The sequence below is a fragment of the Micropterus salmoides genome, unplaced genomic scaffold (genome assembly GCF_014851395.1).
Source record: "Micropterus salmoides isolate LMB-PRFRI ecotype aquatic unplaced genomic scaffold, ASM1485139v1 Ms_hic_scaffold_19, whole genome shotgun sequence".
NCBI classification, from domain to species: domain Eukaryota; kingdom Metazoa; phylum Chordata; class Actinopteri; order Centrarchiformes; family Centrarchidae; genus Micropterus; species Micropterus salmoides.
The window spans coordinates 21,063,234-21,084,315 of record NW_024041039.1 but is presented as its reverse complement, the minus strand read 5'-3'; the positions used below and the strand labels follow the sequence as shown (position 1 = coordinate 21,084,315).

Sequence of the window (21,082 nt, the reverse complement as noted above, 5' to 3'; positions counted from 1 at the left end):
TATGATATTGGTCAATTTAAATTAGAATTTTGCAAGTCAAGAGAGTCGCATTTTGTTGTAAAACAGTAAAGTTACATGTCGTTTTGTGTGAAACCGCTCAATGAACTACATCTCTCGTCTTGCACAATATACGTCACCAGCATGTTAGCGCGGTAAAGCTAGCTAACGTTCATTACTTTCTTGCTACTAGCTACATAATGTAACTTTAGCTATGTTCCACACAGAAATATATCTCACCTGATGTGTTTAATCCAACGACTCCTGGCTCCTCCTTTTATCACATCATCCTCTCATGTAAGTGTTGTGATGTTAGCTTCAGTCATTGACAGAGAAAGTTACAACGTCACATACGTGACTTTTGGGTTTGTGGTCTTTGTAATTAAGTATTTTCACAGACCTTCTTTAATTTAAAATGTATCTTTTAAATCGACAAAGATCATATGTGTAATTCAGGGCACAATTCAACTGGGATCAAAATATTTGTTGTCTCCCGCCATTGACTATCGTACCGAAACGATGGTGTGTGGTTCCAGTTGACATGGGAAGTCGGGAATTTCCGAGTTCAAAGGTCAAAATTTCAAAGGGAATGCCCCCTTAAGTTGGAATCCCGACTTGGCAAGTGGGGAGAACCGCATTACCCCGATGATGCTGCGTTCCATTTACCTCGGAAGTCGGAGCTGGGAATGACGTCATACCCGAGTTGACGGCGTTCCAGTTAACAAGTCGGAAAACCTCGCTCGGCCAGCTGTTTGTTTACAACTAGCCAGGTTAGCTATTGATACGATTTTTACGACGGTTGATTAAAAAAATGCATTGTGCAGTATTTACTCACACTAAACACTGTAGCAACACGTCCACAGACACCTGTTGGACAGCACTTTGTGTACGAACACTTATATGAGTCACAAGTAAACAGAAGTGCTAATAAATAGTATAAACTACAGCTTTCACTAACTGTTGATAGCCCGACAGCCATCTTGGATCACAAAGTCGGGGTAGTGCGGTTCTCCCGACTTCCCGAGTCGGAAATCCAACTTCAGGGGGCGTTCCAGTTGAAAGTTCCAACTGGGAACTCGGAAATTCCGACTTCCCATGTCAAATGGAACGCACTATCCGACTTAAGGGGTTCCCTTTGAAATTTTGACCTGATTGATCAGTGATGAGTGATGTGACTTGCATAAATTTAATGTAACCTATGCAGTAGGCTAGTGTTAAAGGATATCAGAAGAAGAAATAAACTGAAAGCCTAAAACTAAGCATCAACTTAGAGTGACATCATTTCAATTTCTCTTAAACCTTTAGCCTAATAAATCCCAAGACATCATATTCTGGGTTATTCAATAACGAATTTACAGAATCAAAAAATATAAATGTAGATAATGTGAGTATTGCGCCTGTAGAAATGATCCTTTGCCTCTGAACAGGACAGAAACCTATAATTATTCATGCGCAGGTGTTAAACAGGTAAAAGCTATAGAGAGAGTCATGCTGCTGTGCACTGATAACTGAGATTTTATTAGTATCAGAACAGCACACATGTGTGCACACACAAACTCCATCAAGTCTCTACAGAGCCGACTGACAGCTGATCCAGCTGTGATCAGCTGCCACCGTCATCAGAAACAAACGTGGCTTCATGTGACGATTCAGAGGAAAGGACGTCTCATGTCTCTAAAACCATATTTTCTTGTCCCATATTTTCTCGTCCCTTCTCTCCTGGCTTGGTTTCCTTGCGTCTCTCCATGAATCCCCGGTGGGCGAGAAAGATGCAAGTGAATGAAACGTGGATGCAATTAAGAGACTTGAGAAGCAGACGCAGACACCGGTAAGAGGGAACAAGGTGGGTAGGTACATTTGTTGTCACAATATAGCAAGTTATATAATGAAAATGAGCTTTGCATCTCCCTTCTAAATAGCAGACAATATAAATTAATGCAGAAGCAATTATAAAAATGGTCAACATAATGTAGCATGTTTAAACTATGTATGAATTTTAATAAATTTATGAGAATTAATACCCAATTATTAATTTTAATATTCAGAAAATATTAATCCATAAAAAGCTCTCATTTCGCAGGGGCACCACCGGAGTTGTTATTAACTTAGAGTCTCCGGACCTCTAGGTAGCTTTTAATAATTATACAATTATTCACCAGGGATCAGTTAGTTAATAATTGCTCAATTATCCTAAATCAATCAGTCAGTCTCATATCTAAAGGGTAAATTCTCTTGGCAGGGACTTAGAAGTAGGCAATACACACAATTCCTTGGTTACAGTGAATTTATTAACTAACTAAGGTGATATAAAAAGGTGGTTAAATACATCAGAGAAATAAACAATGGCTAAACAAAGAGAATGGAGGTTCGATTGTGGGAGGACTTGACTCATACGGCAGAGGAGAACTAATGAAATTAAGCTATGAGTTTAGGAGTTAAAAAGACAATATTAACACTATGAGTTAAAAAGACAATATTAACACTATGGGACATCCCTGACCACAGAATGCTTTGTTTTGGTCTTACGGTAGGTCGGAGGCCTGCCTTGGCCTGTTGCACAGGTCCCACGCTAGCTGCCCGATTCCTGGCTTTTTGCTAGGGAATTCTCCGGGGTTTTCCGTGTCTGAAACCCTCAAGGGTTGGCCGTCCTCCGTCTGGCACTTCATCTGTTCTTCAGGTGTCCTTGGTTGCTGCTGGCGAGACCATGTAGCTTGGTCTGACCTCGGTGAAGTTAGCTTGACAAAAAAGCTTAAAAGGGAACTTGGTCGTTCTTGAATTAGACCAGTGTAACTTAACGGACTGACAACTTTTAACAAAACAAAAGAAAGAAAATAAAACAAGTAAAGTTGCTGGAACTGAGGGACAAATCGATGTTGCGGCACTAGCTTTAAGCGAAACAAAGACTTTGTTGTGCTGGTGCTTGGAATTTTTAGGGCGTAGCCAGGAGAGGGGCACGCCGGGCACGTGCCGAAGCGCCGTTAAACAGCTCAGAACAAGCTGGCAGAGGAGGGTGGCAGAGAGCAGAGAGGAAGAGGGCGAACAACATCGTGTGTCGCTCTTTTGTTGTCTGGGGCGTGGTTCCCCAGAGGGCAGTCCTTTGTTTCCCGCAGGGCGGGCTGTTTCCGGTTTCCCGAGGGACTGCTTTAATATGTCTATAAAAGGAAAAGAAAATCTATTTGCACGTATTATAATCAAATATCTTCCCACAATCAAACATCAGTGGTCAAACGGTTGTACCATTCTAAGTTTAAGCTTTTGGTAACAGGAAAACACTTAGTAATTAGACCTTAAACGGTTAGCATTTCAGAATGATGGCATGTAATACTTATTTCGTCCACTTGGGGGAGCTCAGGTTACATGACGACAGTTTAGATTAATCCGAAAACAATCTTTACTTAGGAACTGGGAAATTTAGTTATTTTGCCTTAAATTCAAGCTGGCAATAAATAGAGTATAGGATGACATTTCTTTATCATCATTTCTAAAGGAATTGTGTGAGAAAGTATTGTGAACAAGCATTGGTTACACATAAAATGAAGGAAGTGTCATTAACCTTGCTGAAAATTAAAACATTGCAAAAGTAACTTATTTAGATTCTTTTCAGCAATAATATCAACAACAGATAGCAACAACATGGTAACATAACTAATCAAATAGGCAGCGCCACTACTAACTTAGCAAGGATTATTATTTGAAGAGAACAGTTTATAATGAAACATTGTTTTAGCTCAAGAAGGCAGGAGTCGTGTCCCCCTTTCGCATATCCTGGCTTATCATGTTTGCACATCAATCTTTGTTTGCATAAGGGAGTTCAGGTCTGTGTCTCTGGTGTCCTGGAGTTCCTCATCTAGTCTCTCTTTGATGAGGTAATGAAACACAGGGCAAGGTCAGTTGCCACGGTTACACGTGTGTGTCTTTTAAGAAGAGTTCTGATAGGCTGTTTGTAATTTCTGGTTAGTTTCTTTGTCATTTTAACAATTCAGGCACCGAGAGACTTATCTCGGCTGTTGCCAAAGGTGGCCAGTTTTACGATCAACTGCCCAGAGACAGCACTTAGGGAGAGAAACCTGTCATCTTTTCCGTTGGGTCTCTTCAGCCGTCTGTTGAACTCAACCCCCTCCTCCTTCTCTCTGGGAGGGAAAAGAGGAGTTGAGTCTCCAAATTATTTAATATAAAATGCACAAATCCACACTGTCAGTTCACTGCAATAAATAAACAATAGTCAATGTTCAATGCTGAGGATGAATTTGAGTTTAAGAGTCTGATAGCTCTGGTGGTGCGGCAGCAGAAACTTCTATATCTCTTCCCAGAAGGCAACAGGGTGAACAGGCTGTGGCTGGGTGGGTACTGTCCTTTAGTATCCTTTGGGCTCTGTGTATGCACCTCACCGATATCACTGATGCTCGGGAGATGGGTACCAATGATCTTCTGAGCGGTTTTAATCACCCACTGTAGAGCACTCCGGTCCTGGGCTGTGCACATCCCATGCCAGTTTGTGATGTTTCCAGTCAGGATGGTTTCTATCCACTGATATAGACAGGAGTGTTTGTCTTTAGCTCCTTATTCCTAAAATCAACGATCAGCTCCTTGGTTTTGCTGACATTGAGCAGTATGTTGTTTGCTGTACACCACTCTGCAAGATTATCAATTTCCTCCCGATATGAAGTCTCATCATTGTTTGAAATCTGGCCAATGATGGTAGTGTCGTCCGCAAACTTAACAACAGAGTTCTCTCCATGTCGGGGGATACAGTCGTGGGTGTACAGCGTGAATAGGAGGAGGCTGAGCACACAGCCCTGGTGGGCTCCGGTGTTGAGCACTGGAGTGGAGGAGGTGTGTCCGCCAATCCGAACTAACTGGGGTCTGTTTGTGAGGAAGTCCAATATCCAGTAGGGGTGTGCATCTTCACTGGCCTCAAAATTCGATTCGATATCTCCATGCATCACATCATCATTTCTAGGCACCTCATTACGATTATGAGTGCTACGATGCGACTGTAAAACGAATAGGATATAGATGTATTTTTCTCACTGTTTGACTATTTGGTAATTTTAAATATTTACTTCAAATAAATGTAGCTAACATTGCATAGCATTATTTCATTATTACAGCATTATTATGTCGCATAGAATGGGCTAGCTAGAGGACACTAGCTAAGAGCTACCGTGCTGCAGTGTGTGGGTGAAAATCATTAACATTAGTTGCGCATCGATTGATTGTGTTGAATCCTGAGCTGAAATCCACAAACAGCATTCTGATGTAGGTGGGGGGTTTTTCTCAAGGTGTGTGGGGGCTGAGTGGAGGTCAGTGGAGATGGCATCCTCTGTGGATCTGTTGATTCTGAAAGCAAACTGGTGAGGGTCCAGGCTAGGTGGGATGTTGTTCTTTATGTGCTCAAGAACCAGTTTCTCAAGACACATCAGAATGGGGGTGCAAACCACAGGGTAGTAGTCGTTCAGACTAGACACTGCAGACTTTTTAGAAACAGAAATGATGGTGGCTTTCTTGAAGCAGGGAAGAAACCTCTCCTGAGACAGTGAGATGTTGAAAATATCAGTAATAACATCAACTAGCTGATTGGCACAGGTTTTTAGTACACGACCAGGAATGTTATCAGGCCCAGCTGATTTACTCATATTCACTCTCAGCAGGACTCTCCTCACATCTGCTTTGGATACTGGCAGTGGCCGGTCCTCTGGAGGTGGAGTAGACTTTACAGGTGACTCCTTGTTGAGGAGATCAAAGCGAGCATAAAAGGTGTTAAGTTCATCTGGTAATGTGGCCTCATACATTATGGGGGTGCTCCTGCTATTGTAGCCTGTGATGTTCTCAATGGCAAATGGGAAACACAGAAAACATATATGAAGTCGCAGGTTAACCGTGACATTTGAATTCATAAACTATCCTTTTTTTCAGTATTTGTTTTTCTGAGATAGCCAGCTAAGTGAATATAACAAAATATAACAAAAATTCAATGTTATCACATAATGGTTTGAACTTGATTGTGTGACTCATTTTAAATTCAGCTAGACTTTACTGAGCAGTGGGAATGCGTGTGGGAAGTACCTGCTTTTAAAAATACATTAAGTACGGTTATGTTTGTTAGGGGGTTGCTGACAAGACAAACAGAATTTAAATATACAGTAGGCAAACTTTCCTATTTACGTATTAAACAATTACATTCATTAGAAACAGGTTGCCGAAGTATTTAGATCCTTTAGGTAAAAATACCTACTACCACACTGTAAAAATTCTGTTACAAGTGAGTCATATATTGAAAATAAAAGTAAGCATAATCAAGAAAATGTATGTGTATTAAAAATAAAAATACTCACTGCCATGCGTGTAGGAGCCATTATACACATTTCAAAATCTATGTTTTGTTTAAAAGAAATCCCTGTGAACCAAAACCTCAGATATCCCCCTATTCTAAACGCTCTGTTTTAAATAGTTTTTTCTACTAACTGCTGGGTATGACGTTATTCAGAGATGGATTTCCATATATGGTCATTTGCTCCAGGCAGAGACTGCTGACCACGCCCACAAATGAACATGCAGCCCCATCCCTGTGGCAACCTGCTAAACACATAAGACAATGGCTAATCAGAAGACAGTGGGCTTTGAGAGGGGGGGGGGCTTAAAGAGACAGGAGCATCTACAGCTTGTTTCAGACAGAGGCTGAAAAGGGCTGTATGAAGAGAGAAAATTCTTGCATGCAAAGCTGCCATAGAGGAATCATAGAACTACAATATAGGGCTGGAAAGGCTGTATAATAGGTCTCCTTTAACAGAATCCTGATGCAGAGCATCACTTTCTTTTGATGGAAATTAGCCTGTTGCTTTTTTCTAATTCACATGGTTGCTATTTGTTTTTACAGAGTCCATTAAACAGATTGTCGCAGGTGTAACTAATATTGGCTTTCACTCAGCAGCTGCCAGCTGTTATTCATAGTTTTCAGTCACATGACATGCACGGTGACCTGGAGGGCAAAACAACGGACCAACACAACGGCTCACATCGCGACTCCCCGTAGAGACGCCGCAAAAGCAGTCAAATTTATTTGGATCACCTTTCAACTTAAGAAAAAGAAAGAGATGAACCCAAACACAAGTGTTGGGCATATCTGATCCATATAACGTTACAGCATCCGCTGCTGCATTTCTACCATTAAAAAACGCCAGGTCCCTGCCGCCACTCGCCTGCGGTAATGTTTACTTTTACCTTCTGGGGAATCCCTCACCTTAAACAGTTCAAGCTTGTCTCCTCGATTAGTAAATCCAAAAGCACAACAACCATCCAGCATTTTGGCAACGCAAAAAGTAACAAACTCAAAGTAACAGTGTATCACTTGCATATTGGTTGGCAGGCAACGGAAATGAACGTTTTTTTGCCCTCCAAGGGAGCGTTTTCATTGTGACGTCGCATGAAAACTATGAATTGATTCAGCAAAAAATCTTTTTTGAGATGCACAGAGAGAGAGAGTGTACAAAAGACTGAACCTTCTCTTACGTTGTTAATTATCCTTTCTGTGTTCTTTAGTTGGGACACTGAGAGAATGATAAGGTCGGGTAAATTTGGGTGAGAGGACCACAACAGGCTCATTACGTTGTGGAGAAGCTAGTTAGTAGTTTGTGATATTACTACTATCATAGCGTGTTCCCGCAGCCATGCATTACGTTCCCTAAAAGTACTCTAAAGGTGACATATCCTGGGTGAAATGTAACAGTAATAAGGAATATGAGAAAAATGTGATATTGAAAGCTTTTTATTCAACACTTAAATTATTTTTAAACATAGGCTAAATGATGTGTCTGCGTGGGGTGATCCAAGTATCTTTCTGTGAGACACATTACTGACACAGTATTGAACATAATAATAAAATTTAACAAAATGTGCAATTATGCACCAACTGAATATTAGTGTGAGTTTGTTCTTGTTTGTCTTGCACAGTCACAGTGGTGACACTCCTGGACTGCAGGCCTCATGGGTCAACAGAGCAGCCGACAGGTCTTACACTAACATTTGAACATAATAATAAAACCGTTAAACTTTACTGTGTGTGTCAGACACATACTGAAATTCTAAGAAAACAGAGCAAAGCATTTTCTTGGTGTGGGTTGTAAAATATTCATTCTTGTTACAACTAAACCAAACTCTTATGGCCATGAAATATAGCTTACCTTACAGGTAAAACATCATCACTAACAACTTGCATGAAGGATATCTACATAGACACACAATAAACATGATTTAAATTTAATGTGTTTAACTATAAAGCAGGCAATGCTATAACACAAAGAAATAAAGTAATTTATAACTATAACTGTGCTAATATAGTGCTGCTTTTTCCCATATGGAGTAAGGACTAAACTGAGCATGTACAGCATGATTTAGGTGATTCATATTAAGAATGGAGAAATTGTTTCTACCCCAGGACCAGAGGGCTCTACAATGAGTGACTTAAACTGCTAAGAAGATCATTGGAACCCATCTCCTTAACATTAGTGATATATGTGAGGTGAGGTGCCTGGGATAGCCTAAAGGACAGTACCCACCCCAGCCACAGTCTGTTCACCCTGCTGCTGTCTGGAAAAAGATACTGAATCTGCTGTCACACCACCAGACTGCAGAGCAGCTTTCCCCCCAGGCTAAGAGACTTTTAAATTCAAATTCAAATTCAAATTCATCCTCAGAGTCAGCACAGCACCAAAACAGTTTTTTTTCCTGTAAGCTGTTTGATCTTCTTTTTTTTTTTGCACACATCCTGTGCCTGTAGCATAAACGGAACTACAAACTGCATCACATTTTACACCCCTGTTGCAGGTTGTATGATGAATAAATTTACCTTGTAGTCTACCCGTGTGGTTTTTGCATTCTGACAATACTGTATGTTTTTCTCTTACGCACTTGTCACTTACAAAAACATGATGATGCTATGGTGTGATCCAACAGAAAAGAAAAGGCTGGACGGTACCGAGCACGTGATCGTCACGTCATAACCCGTAATGACGTGTGCGGCGTTAAATGAATGAAGCAGGGGGAGCATCGCACGAGGGTGGGCTCAGAAACAGTGAGGGCGCTGAGAGAGGCACCTTGATGCTGTGAAAAGGCGTTTTCTTCTGACGCTGAACGTTTTACGATATTGAGAGTAATATATAGGCTATATATTTTTAATTAGGCTACTTCATCGTCTTGAAAGCACAATGGCACGAGGAGAAGGCGCCGAGCAGTACGCGGCGAGTTTGTTATCAGCCAAAGCTATTAATACAGAGATCAAGACAGCAAAGGTAAGAGGTTTTTTCTCCGGGGTTATTAAAATTAAGTTCTGTGTTGCCCCTGTTTGTTCAGGAGCGCAGAAAGGCGCCTAAATTGAATGTAACGTTTGATTTATTGTGGTTAGTGTTACTTCCTTTCAGTATTTCAAACGCTTCCCTGACGTAGAGTCCCCGGCATTTCAATTTCACTACGTTTATCCATCTGTCCTCGGGCAGCTGCTCGAGAGGCTCGCATGCCGGCTTTTAAAGGGACCACATCTTCATTAAACAGGCCTGAAAATGTGATTTTTAAATTGGACAATCTTGTCAAATGCAGCAGCCTTCAGCAATGACAGGTGGGCTACAGAAACGTGACGTGGTACTATAACGTTTCTGCTCCAGAAATGCATGATGCGCGAGTCATGTTTTGAGAGCCTAAAATTAAATAATGACAAAAAGCCTCCTGATAGATCCCGAGTGTTTGTTTGTTTTTCTTCATGGAAAAGTGTGACCGCATTGCATTTGATCTGTCTACACCCTGAAATACCTTCCACGTCTGCTCTGGGATCTCGCTGTCATTAGCAGTATCTGATCACAGGACATTTCACCGTTACAAAATTGTTAGAGAAAGGGATTGAAATGAAATGTAACCTACCTTTTGTAGAGGTGAAGCGATTAGTTGACAGAAAAGCAATAGGCAACTATTTTGACAATGAACACATCATTTAAACATTCACACTTAAGCCTGGGAAATTCTAATGGTCAGTTTTCACTGATGTTAGAAATTTTCTAAACACTGAGGTTATCTGCCCACTCCTGGATTTTACACTTTATGGGATTTTCCTCATTAGTCATGAAACTGCTGAAGGATTTGGCTAGGGGGGGGGATTCATTCGTTTCTGCTTTGTGCGGAGGCAGCATGAGGTGATGCTGCTCTTGTGTCTATAGCGGATGTGAATCGTGGTGTAGACTAGAGAACCCCCTTTGCTGACATCATCATCAGACTTGCGATTGGCTGTGTCTGCAAGCTGTGATAAGACTCTCTACTCAGCATTAAATATCACACTACTACCAACATCCTATTTCTGGAGCCAATGGCAGCACTGGAGTCTTTATGATGTAGTGAGAGTGAGCATGAACTAGAGTAACCTCACAGTTTCACACACCACATCATCACTGGGGATTTGTTTCTAATCTGACATTCTGAGCAGTGGGGTGAGGAAAGTTGGACCTCGTGGTAACAAGTTGTTTAACAGCAGCAATTTTGACAATAGTTTTGGACAGAGGGATGGAAAAAGGTGGTTGAAGAAGAAAACAGGGATTATATAGAGCTGTAGATAATGACCATGCAGCGCACCACTGCCTACATCACATAACGTAACTTAAATTTATAGCTTCTCTGGGAATAAGAGCAGCATTTACAGTCCAATGCACAAACTAACTTCATTACATATCTCCTCTGTCCTCCCCTCTCCTTGTGTTCCAGCCGAAGCACCTGAGTATTCGTCTGTCTGTATGGAGCAAACTGTGTTATGCCATCGGTGGGGCTCCATACCAGATCACAGGCAGTGCTCTGGCATTCTTCCTCCAGATCTACCTGCTGGATGTGGCTCAGGTGATTGACAAGAGACACACAAGAATGAGTTAAGATTACACTTAGGGGTATTACTTGTGAAGAGCTAGAAAACACGTTTCCTTGCATATTTGACTTATTAATAAAAAGACATTTTGTATAACTGGGAGAAGTTGTAGTTTAAGTATTACTTTTTACCTTTTTATATTTACTGTTCTTCAAAACAAAGTGCACCCATTTGTTAATTCTGCAGAATACAAGTTGGAAGCTCATTTCCTTATCGTCGCATTTCCTCCACAGTTACACATACTGATTAGCTTGAAGGCAAAAAGCTTGTTTGCTCCTCTCACTTTAACAGTCTCCATCCTGCGGTAGCCAGTCAAGCGCATTAACCTGGTCTCCTACTGCTTTGTTTTGTTAGTCAATTAGCAAAGTAGACTTTTCCACTGTACACAGTAGGAACTTATGTAAAGGGCAGTCAACTCGAGAGATGAGCTCATTACAGTGGCTTTGAATGCTACTTTGTTCTTTAAACAAATAACAGTTGTTTATTTCACTCGGAACAGTTACAGAGCCTCAAAATGTCTCCATACCTCATTGGTGTCGTGGCTCTTCTGAATCATTCACTAGCAGCACCATATGAGGTGGTATTTGGCGTCATCCTTTATTTTTGATTTCACGCCTCACCCTTCTTCCACTTTCCTCCCCTCAGCTGGACCCCTCCCATGCCTCTATCATCCTGTTTGTGGGCCGGGCCTGGGACGCAGTCACAGACCCGATAGTGGGTTTCCTAGTGAGCCGGAGTAGATGGACCAGCATTGGCCGCATGATGCCCTGGTAGGTGTCTGAATCTCACAGCAGCACACCATCTTACGACAGGTTCACCAAGCAAATAGGGTATTAACACTGAAAATCAGTAGGAAGGATATTGGGTGGGGTGAGAAATGTGAGGATAATGCACTGACAAAAGCAAGCCCATGACTCGTAGCACTAACTATGGCAACAGGAACTACTAAATTTTACTCTTAAATTTTTTCTAGATACAGTTTAGTTAAGACACATGCGGTTCACTTTTTGAAGTGAACTGGCATTGTGTAAAGTTAATAGAACAGCTGGAAGAGCTTCTAAACTTTTAATGAAATACATCCAGGTTTACAAGTCTTTCTTGAAATGTGTCTGCTAGAAGAACATCTGGTTCAGAAAAGTATCGCCTAAGGCCACAATATGATTTGCACTGGAGCAGATGAAAATAATTTGCGGCCGCTTTTTTCTCATACAACGTCGCAGTGATATCCTGAGCGTCTGTGGGAATTTGAGTCAGAAATGCCGGCTGAGCATGAGCTGCACATGGGCGGGAAGGGAGAGGGGAGGGGAGGGGAATTTACCAGCTTCTGCTGCGATTGGTCCAACCCACAACACACCATCAGCTTCAAACAAATAGGAGGTGGGGTGTGGGTGGGTGGGTGTGTGTGTGTGTGGTCATTGTAACCAGCAGTTGGATAAGAGCACTCATCTGTCTTTTTGTGTCTTCACTTGTCCTTGCTATCTGCACTGAATGTTTTGCATAAAGACAGGAGACTAGAATGGGACTTTTTGCCTTGTCGGCACATGACGTTTTTAGTGTTATTTGAAATGCATGAATAGTTTTTAATGTCTGCACTGCAATTTGTACATCGATTGCGTGTACCTCAAGGTCATTTTCTGTAGCCCTACTGACAAACATGACACATTACAAATCAGTACATTGCGTGTTCAATCAGCCATACCAGTGTATGAAACGGTCACAACCTGGCCTCTATTTTCAGATAATTTGGCTCTCATTAACCTAATTCACTTAGACACTGGAGGGACTCGAGGAGGTGCTTTGTTTCATATTTCCCACATGTGCCACACAAGAAGGGGGTTGGGGAGGGTTCATACGACCACGTGTTGGTGCAAAATTGTCTTGTTCAGTCAAGAAACATCTCTCGGTGTTCGATGATACCGCCCTCATCATCTTTCAGCTATTTTTGCGGTTACTTTGGTCTATAAAATGTAAGAAAATGGTCTACAGTTTTCCATTAGCCCAAGGTGACCTCTTCAAATGGCTTGTTTTATTCAACCACCCATTTTATTATCTGGACTGTTGTCTGTTTTGAAAATAAGTTCCTGAGGTGGCACCAGCTTCTCTGACTGAGGTCAGCTGGAGGTCATTCAAAGCTGTGGAAAAAGGCTGAGAGTGAGGTAGGCCAGAGTGGCCTCACCACTGGGCCAGCCCACCCTCGTCTCCTTATACGTCCCAGACTAAGCTCTTTCTCCCCACACGAGCTCTAACAAGGCAGGATTAGGGGGATTATTCACAAAAAGGCATGAGAGAGTAGAAAATAAGTGACTACAAGGGAGGAAAAATAAAAAGGGTGTTTGGGGGGTAAAAGCTACAGTAATCGTTGGCAGGATTCAGTAAACACACTCTTGAGCAGCCGGCTGGCCACACTTCTTTTCAAGCCAGAAAAGAAGGTGAACCCCACCTTAGTGACTCAAATAAATAAAATAAAAAAAATATGTATAGCTTATTGAAAACACTGAAAATTGTTTTTAAATTTGCCTTAATCATACTGTTTAATAATCCTCACCTTTCTTCCCAGGATAATTTTCTCTACTCCGTTTGCGGTGCTGACTTACTTCCTGATCTGGTACGTGCCTCCTTTTGAGCAGGGGAAGGTCTTCTGGTACCTGATCTTTTACTGCCTCTTCCAGTCAATGCAGACGGTCAGTATGTCGCATCGACACTCCCCACTACTTTGCTCTTGGTGGCCCATGTTGCACCAGCCTAACTGTGTGTTTGTGTACGTCTGCAGTGCTTCCATGTACCATATTCAGCCTTCACCATGTTCATCAGCAATGACCAGAAAGAGAGGGACTCTGCCACTGCTTATCGTACGTCAGCGCTCCCGTGGGATCAAATGGTTTATATGCGCGTGTTGTTGTTTGTGCGCTGACGCTCCATTTCTGTGTTGCTCTCAGGTATGATGGTGGAGGTGCTGGGCACAGTTCTGGGCACCGCAATCCAGGGACAGATAGTTGGTGGCACCACAAATTGTCCCGCAGAGCCTGATAGCAATAACTCAACCACAGTCAACATGTCCAGTGTTGCACTGGATGAGACGGTGAGTCTCTCGAATCTTTTGCATTGTGGCAGATCAGTGAGGATTTTTCCAACTATTTCATACAGCTTTTACATGAGCTATTGTGGCCTCTTCTGCCCTCAGAAACAAGCGTACTTGGTTGCTTCCGGGGTCATCTGCATCATCTATGTCCTCTGTGCCGCAATCTTGTTTTTTGGTGTGAAGGAGCAAAAAGGTATGAATACATGAAATAACGAGACGTTCTTGTTTGTCCAAAGCCACTGTGGAATATATATAATGTTTAAAGCAGAGATGAAATTAAAGCAGAAATTAAAAAGACTTGGACTAACACCGACGACTCGTGACTTCACTTGGAGTCTTTTGGCTTGAAAAGAAATTTACGTTGTAAAATCGTCCGCTGCAAATCAACTTTTACTTTTTCCTGGCAACAGATAGACTCTGAGTCAATCTATCAAGCAGCCAACCGGGAGGGAAAGATGCATTTGTTAGTGCAGACCAACAAAAATGTCTTGTGGCCACATTCCAGTCCTGCTTTCCTGGATTAAATAACTTAACAGAAAGTTGTTCAGCTGTCTTACCTTTTGTTCTCTTCCCCCGTGTGTTGGATTAAAGAGAGCGGGCGAAGAAAATCCCAGGTCCTCACCTTCCGTCAGGGCCTATGGCTGGTGATGAGCCACGGACCGTACATCAAACTGGTCATCGGCTTCCTCTTCACCTCTCTGGCCTTCATGGTAATATTGTGTTTTAATATCTGCCTCATGTTGGATGCATAAGTTATTTTATGGTAATTTGATTACAGTTTAAGGATTAATTCAACACTTTAGGGAATCACGTATCATCTAGCGAGAAGATTGAGACCGCTGTCATATCTGTCCACTAAATGAGGCTACAGCAAAGAGACGGTTAGCTTAGCTAAACATAAAGACTGAGACAAAGGGAAACAGCTAGCCTAGCTCTGTCCAAAGGTAAAACAACTCCTTGTTTTTAAAGTTCTGCTTTTGTACAGATTGGGGGGGGGGGGGAATGAGATATTGTGTGTATTTCCAAAATGTTGAATTGTTCCTTTTTATGTGGAACTGTAGTTATATGAAATGTCTCTTTGCTCATCTTTTACAGCTACTGGAGGGAAACTTTGCTCTTTTCATCACCTACGCTCTTGGCCATAGGAAAGACTTCCAGAACATTCTCTTGGTCATCATGGTGAGTGTTTCCGTTGTCCACTGAAGGACTTGTCACCTCTTTGTAAATCAGTATGAGATTTGAAGGACATCAGTGTGATCTACAGCAGAAAACCCCTGTGTGGCTGTCCTTGTGGTGTAGAGTAAGCCTCCGGTGTTTGGGGGGGGTTTTCGGCCTGTACCCTGAGCCCTTTCCTCACATCAGGAGATACAAGGTACCGGGGGCTGAAAGGGCAGTTTTCAGAGTGACAAGTATTGTTTGGGCTCTGGGGAACCAGTCTCCCAGTCACACACTCACATGGCGTAAGCAGGAAATCAAGGGAGAAACAGACACACAGTGGAGCTTTTGTTGCCTTGACGATCCTTCACTGCCACCATGGTTTTCGCCCTCCTAGCTGCTTTCTGCTCTGGTGCCTTTCCCTCAGGTTAGGAGTGGAAACATTTTTGGGTACCATGTATCATAATTAGAGAGGTGGGAGTTGAGGGGGAGAAAGGAGTTATTTCCACCGTATGTGCCTACAGTTGATGATCATGTTATTTCTCAGGCTCCTAAATTGTCAGTGGAAGGATTGTTCTCATGTGGTCATTTAACGCTGGTTGACCAAGTTTGGCCAAGGGTAGAGGCTGACATTTTGTCTGGAATCCTGTGGCTGACGGGATTCCTGCAGGATAAGAGTCCAACAGCAGTTTTTATATATAAATATACAATTCTAATATAAATAAATGCTAACTTCTGATCTGTTTTGTTTTCTTAATCTGGATGGGAAGTCATTCTTCCGGGTCAGAAGTGAAAATCCACTACTGTGTCACCTATGTGTATCACCCTCTAGTCTAGAGGTCATGGCATGTATGTCCCCTGCAAGGGGACAAAGGGAACATAGGATTTATATTTTAATGTAAGTTAAAAAGGAAAATGCATGCATGGCAAGAAAGAATCCCTTTAAACAAAGTTCACAATGATGAGTGTTGTACACTTGTATATTTTTGTGTCATCTATGACAATTTTCTTTTGTACTACTACAACAAATAAATACCAAGACCATATATATACCACAGTAGTAGCCAAGACCTAAATTTCAAACTAAAAGTTTATTTTGGTCCCTGATCATTATCTGGGCAGACTTCCACTCTTGATTTCTACCAGAATTAAAAGTAACACACATTCACACACACTTTTGCAAGCTTGTATAATATTTAATGTTCCACATTGTTTCCAGCTATCTGGGACTCTAAGCATCCCGTGTTGGCAATGGTTTCTAACCCGGTTTGGAAAGAAGACGGCAGTTTACTTCGGCATCTCGGTAAGTAAGAAGTGCTTGTTTTTGGTACAACAAAGGCATAAATTAAATAAAAGGATGTGTTATGGAACTGCTCACAATCTCAAGGACACCAGAGGAAACAAGACCCTGGATCTGCTGTATGCCAGTGTTAAGGAGGCATACAGCGCCACCCCTCTTGGCAAATCTGACCACTGTCTGGTACTGCTGAATCCCAATGTATAAGCCTGCTGTTACGAGACTGTCACCACCAGGACTGTGCAGGAGTGGTCGGGGGAAGCTGCAACAGAACAACAGCAGAGCGGTCCACTCCCCTGCCCCTCTACTCCACTGCCCCTCCACCCCACCCTGCTCCTGTCTCTCCCCTCCACTCCCCAGCCCTCTCCGTGATGCAGGTGGATCAGGACCTGGTGGCCTCACTGACTGGCCGCAGTATGTCAGGCTACCTGTCAGACGTTGTGTTGAGCAACACTGGTTCACCCAAAGGAACTGTACTGTCAGTTTTTCACTCTACGCTTCTGACTTTTGCGTCGACTCTGGAACGAGGCACCTCCAGAGGTTCTGACTCCTCCATCATCGGCTGCATCATAGATCACAGTGAAGAGGAGTACAGAGACCTGATTGAGAGCTTCACTGGATGGTGTGACAGCAACCACTTCCAGCTCAACACAGGAAAAATCAAGTAGCTGGTAGTGGGCTTAAGGCGCAGCAAGAGATTGTAATAAGGGTGAGGGAGTAGAGATGGTGGACGCCTACAAGATCCTGGCAGTGCAACTCAACAATAAACTGGACTGGACAGACAACACCAAGGCCCTCTACAGGAAAGGACTGAGCAGGCTGTTCTTCCTCAGGAGGCTCAGGTCCTTCAGTGTGTGCACCAGGCTGCTACAGATGTTCAGTCTGTAGTGGCCAGCGTCGTCATCTTTGCTGCGGTGTGCTGGGGAGGTGGCATCGGGACTTGTGGCGCCAACAAACTGGGCAAGCTGGCAAGGAGGGCCAGTTCGGCGGAACTGGACAGTGTGGAGGCAGTAACTGAGAGGAGGATGAGAGGGTAGCTGAAAACCATCATGGACAACCCCTCTCTAGGCTGAGCTGAGGCAGCTCAGGAGCACCTTCAGCCACAGATTCATCCAGCCCCGAGCCTCTAAGCGGTTTGGAGGCTCATTTGTGCTATCAGGCTCCACAACACTGATTATATTTTAGACATTTATCTGGTTGCAAATGGTTGTAACTAATTATTATTGATTGTATAGTGTGTTAATACTTCTACAATACTGCGTCTTTTCTCTTATATTCATTTGTGCTGCTATGTCGACCGAAATTTCCCCTACAGGGGATTAATGAAGTTATCTTTCTTATTCTTCTGTCTCTTTCTATAGTGGGCAGTACCCTTCATGATCCTAATCGTTTCTATCAAGAGCAACCTGATCATTTCTTACCTGGTCTCAGTGGCAGCTGGTGTGAGCGTGGCGGCAGCTTTCCTCCTGCCTTGGTGAGCATAAATTTACCCACAGAAGCCCTTTGATCTGTATGCAGATGTGGATTTTAGTAGATTTGATTTTTATTTTAAACATTGTTTGTGCTTTCAGGTCAATGCTTCCTGACGTAGTGGATGACTTCAAGGTTAACAATCCAGACGTCCACGGCCACGAGGCCCTTTTCTACTCCTTCTATGTGTTCTTCGTCAAGTTTGCCTCTGGCATATCGCTGGGTGTCTCTACACTCAGTTTGAAGTAAGTTAACAGATCCTTTTTTATATTATTCACATCTACAGCCATTTTATCAGAAATTATCCACATTTCCATCCTTAAAATGTTGTCAGTTTATGTCTGCATGGCCGTGATCTCTGATGCTATATGAGATTGGCTCCATGTTACAGCTCCGGCCTAGTGGTCATGTGGTCACCAATCACGTAATCTTTCACCTAACAGTCATAACAAACGGTACTCGCATCAGCTCAAATTTTCTTCCTCTATCTGCATTTTTCTCGCAGATTTGCCGGCTATGTGACCGGGAGCTGCTCACAACCCGAGACGGTCAGTTCAACCCTGAAGGTGCTGGTCTCCCCTGTGCCTGTGGTTCTTATTGGTGTGGGGCTGTTGATATTGAAGACCTACCCTATTGATGAGGAAAGGAGGCAGGGCAACCAAAAACTACTGCAGGAAATGCTGTAAGTGAAAAGTGTGATGCACACACAAGCACTTAAAACACGACAAAACAGCAGTTTCGGGATACGAAAAAAATCGGTCCTCTCTGTGTACCTGAGCTAAATTCAAATGAAGCCTTTTTAAAAAAAAAACTCTTGCTCTGGTGTTGGCATGCATTATTCGCCCTGTCTGGACAAGCCAAGTCCTTTGTGTGTGACCTGTGTGTCCTGGCTGTCCTCTGTAACAGGGACTCCGAAGCAGATTCTGAGTCTGAAACTACAGCGCTTGGGAGCAACGTGTAGTGGCAGAGGGCGAGCCAGCCACCACAGCTGCTCTTCGTGTTTGCACAGGCCATCAAGGGACGAGACCACAGACCACCTCTGCTGCCTTCACACCATGAGCATTAACCAGCTCCCTCCAGTGTATCACACAGGTTTACATCGCCCTCTAGTGACTGTGTGTGTGTGTGTGTGTGTGTGTGTGTGTGTGTGTCCGTCCTTTACCTGCAGCTGTGTCCCAATTACACTGCATCTCCTGAAACTAAAAAAAACATGCACAATTTATTAAACTGCAGTGTATCATTTTGTCAGGTAGCTGAAACGCAGAACTGGGATCTGTCCATATCTTAACCTAAATGGGAATCCACTACTTACTTGGACAGTGAAATCTGATCACCTCATCATTTAAACAGAGAGAAACATGTTTTTCTCTAACTACAAGTGTGTCGCTAAGACTCATGGGCGCTGTAGTCCTTTAATCTTGGTGAAGTCAAAGAGAATGTCAAATCAAATGTTTTCCAAAGATGTTATACTTTTTTGTTTGAGATGTTACTGTAGCTTTCAACAATGTTATTTACCTTCAATCGTTGTTAGAAGCTTCTGTTTCTTTTAAGCATAGCATTGTTGGAAAGTGGTATTCATCAACTCTGCTTGGAATTGGGATGCAGCTTGTGATGTTGCGGCATTGTTTTTATGAAGTATTTGCAGGTTTGGACTGGACTGTGATGTTACTTTTTGATGTTTACCATGTCTTAGGTCAGGCATGTTTGACTTTCCATTCAGTGCTCTGAAGGAAATAAATAGTATCAGCCCTTATTTTTAAAGGGCATACCAGCACTATTCCACTAATTGGAGTTGTATGAAGCTGTGCTACAATTTCTACTTTTCATTAGGTGTTGTGTGCTATAGATCACTTCTTAAAAGTGGCACCTTGTGGTGAATTGTGGTCGATGTACTGGATGAAGGCTGACTCACTGCCTAACACACACATCTTGTATGATTAGTTGCGATGAGATTATGTTTAGTTTCCTTTTTGCAACAGAGAAAGGTTTCCCATCACACCTTTTTGTGCTTTAACATTTCAGCCAAGCTCTGAGACTTTCTGAATGTGCTTTCATAGCAAAGTCAACTCCAGTATGAAGTAATTTCATCTAGCATGTTCTTTCTTCCCAAGGAAAGATAAAATGCTTTATTTAACTATTTATTTAAACCTTCTAAGGGATTATGTCTCATGAAAGCACGTGTAATAATTTAAGTAAACATTTATTGATGGATATGTGACAGATGACTGTGATTTTGAAGTAAATGTTTGAAAACATCAATGGTTGAGGTTTTTTCTTTTTCTAGAAAAAGAAAATGTCAAAAGCTGCTGTAACGAGTTGCATACTATATAATATTGTGACTCTCAAACTGAAGGTCTGCAGGAGACATCTGTCCTTACTTTAGATGTCTTGATTTAACACATGATTTTATATACTTATTGGTGATTAAATGTCAATCGGTAAAACTTAAAATATTCCTGCATATTTTTTATTTTTAGCATTTTGAAATTGCACAGAATGAACCTAGTGAAGCACATCGTAACTCTCCATGGTCTCCTTGGTGTTCATATGCTTCTGTGTGTATAATATGTAAATACTTTTTTTTTTGACCTTGATGAGCAATATGTAAATCAGTGAAGAGACAATTGATATGCTGTAAATCTGCCATTTTAAGTTTGAATAAAGTTTGCTGAAACAGAGAAACCTGCAATGTCCTAAATCTCCAACTTTTTTTTTTTTTTGCATGATATTTAACATCTTATTTCAGATAAGATACCTTGATGAGGTTATTTGCCAGATATATTTAGTATAATTAAATTCATGTAGGTTGGTATAAAATACTGCAAATAGCTGTCCCTCCAACCAAAGTATCTGGCACCTTGATGAAAGCTGAATATTTGTTAATAGTAATCAAAACATTACATAATTTTAAATACTAATCTACAGTATTCATGTAAATACAAGGCTCATGTAAATCCCAATAAATAGGACCTTGCAACATACTGTTTAGAGATAATCAAATTATATCATTTGGCACACATTGCCTATGTATATTCATGTTATTCTTTAGTCTTTTATAACATAAAATAGCATTAACATAAGCTGCTCACAAACAGGGAAAAATTACATCTGCTTTCAGATACAATTTTAACTGTTTTATAAATCAATTCAATTAAAGAAAATAAAATTAAAAACATACAGGCCTGTGTTT

At 41.9% G+C, this 21,082-nt stretch overlaps 1 protein-coding gene across 3 annotated transcripts; it reads left to right on the top strand.

The window, feature by feature from the left end:
• The first annotated feature begins 992 nt into the window (after positions 1-992).
• LOC119910285 (sodium-dependent lysophosphatidylcholine symporter 1-B-like) lies at positions 993-20,578 on the top strand. 3 transcript variants are annotated; one of them, XM_038728802.1, is made up of 14 exons: positions 993-1,825; positions 10,738-10,866; positions 11,537-11,661; positions 13,449-13,572; positions 13,662-13,740; positions 13,828-13,970; positions 14,073-14,163; positions 14,562-14,680; positions 15,066-15,149; positions 16,345-16,428; positions 17,784-17,896; positions 17,994-18,137; positions 18,398-18,574; positions 18,799-20,578. In XM_038728802.1, exons 3-14 carry the CDS (start codon positions 11,651-11,653, stop codon positions 18,851-18,853), a joined length of 1,224 nt encoding a protein of 407 aa, XP_038584730.1. In that variant the 5' UTR covers positions 993-1,825; positions 10,738-10,866; positions 11,537-11,650; the 3' UTR covers positions 18,854-20,578. The 3 variants fall into 3 exon arrangements, with proteins under 3 accessions (XP_038584730.1, XP_038584729.1, XP_038584728.1); XM_038728801.1 differs by having other exon boundaries at positions 993-1,840; XM_038728800.1 differs by lacking the exon at positions 993-1,825 and adding an exon at positions 8,269-9,284.
• The last annotated feature ends 504 nt before the right edge of the window (positions 20,579-21,082 follow it).

Excerpts from the sequence above, each read along its gene's own strand:
- LOC119910285 (XM_038728800.1), top strand. The coding sequence starts at position 9,201 with ATGGCACGAGGAGAAGGCGCCGAGCAGTACGCGGCGAGTTTGTTATCA. Across the intron at positions 13,971-14,072 it reads GTGTTGCACTGGATGAGACG|AAACAAGCGTACTTGGTTGC; the intron begins GTGAGTCTCTCG and ends TTCTGCCCTCAG. Across the intron at positions 16,429-17,783 it reads CAGTTTACTTCGGCATCTCG|TGGGCAGTACCCTTCATGAT; the intron begins GTAAGTAAGAAG and ends CTCTTTCTATAG.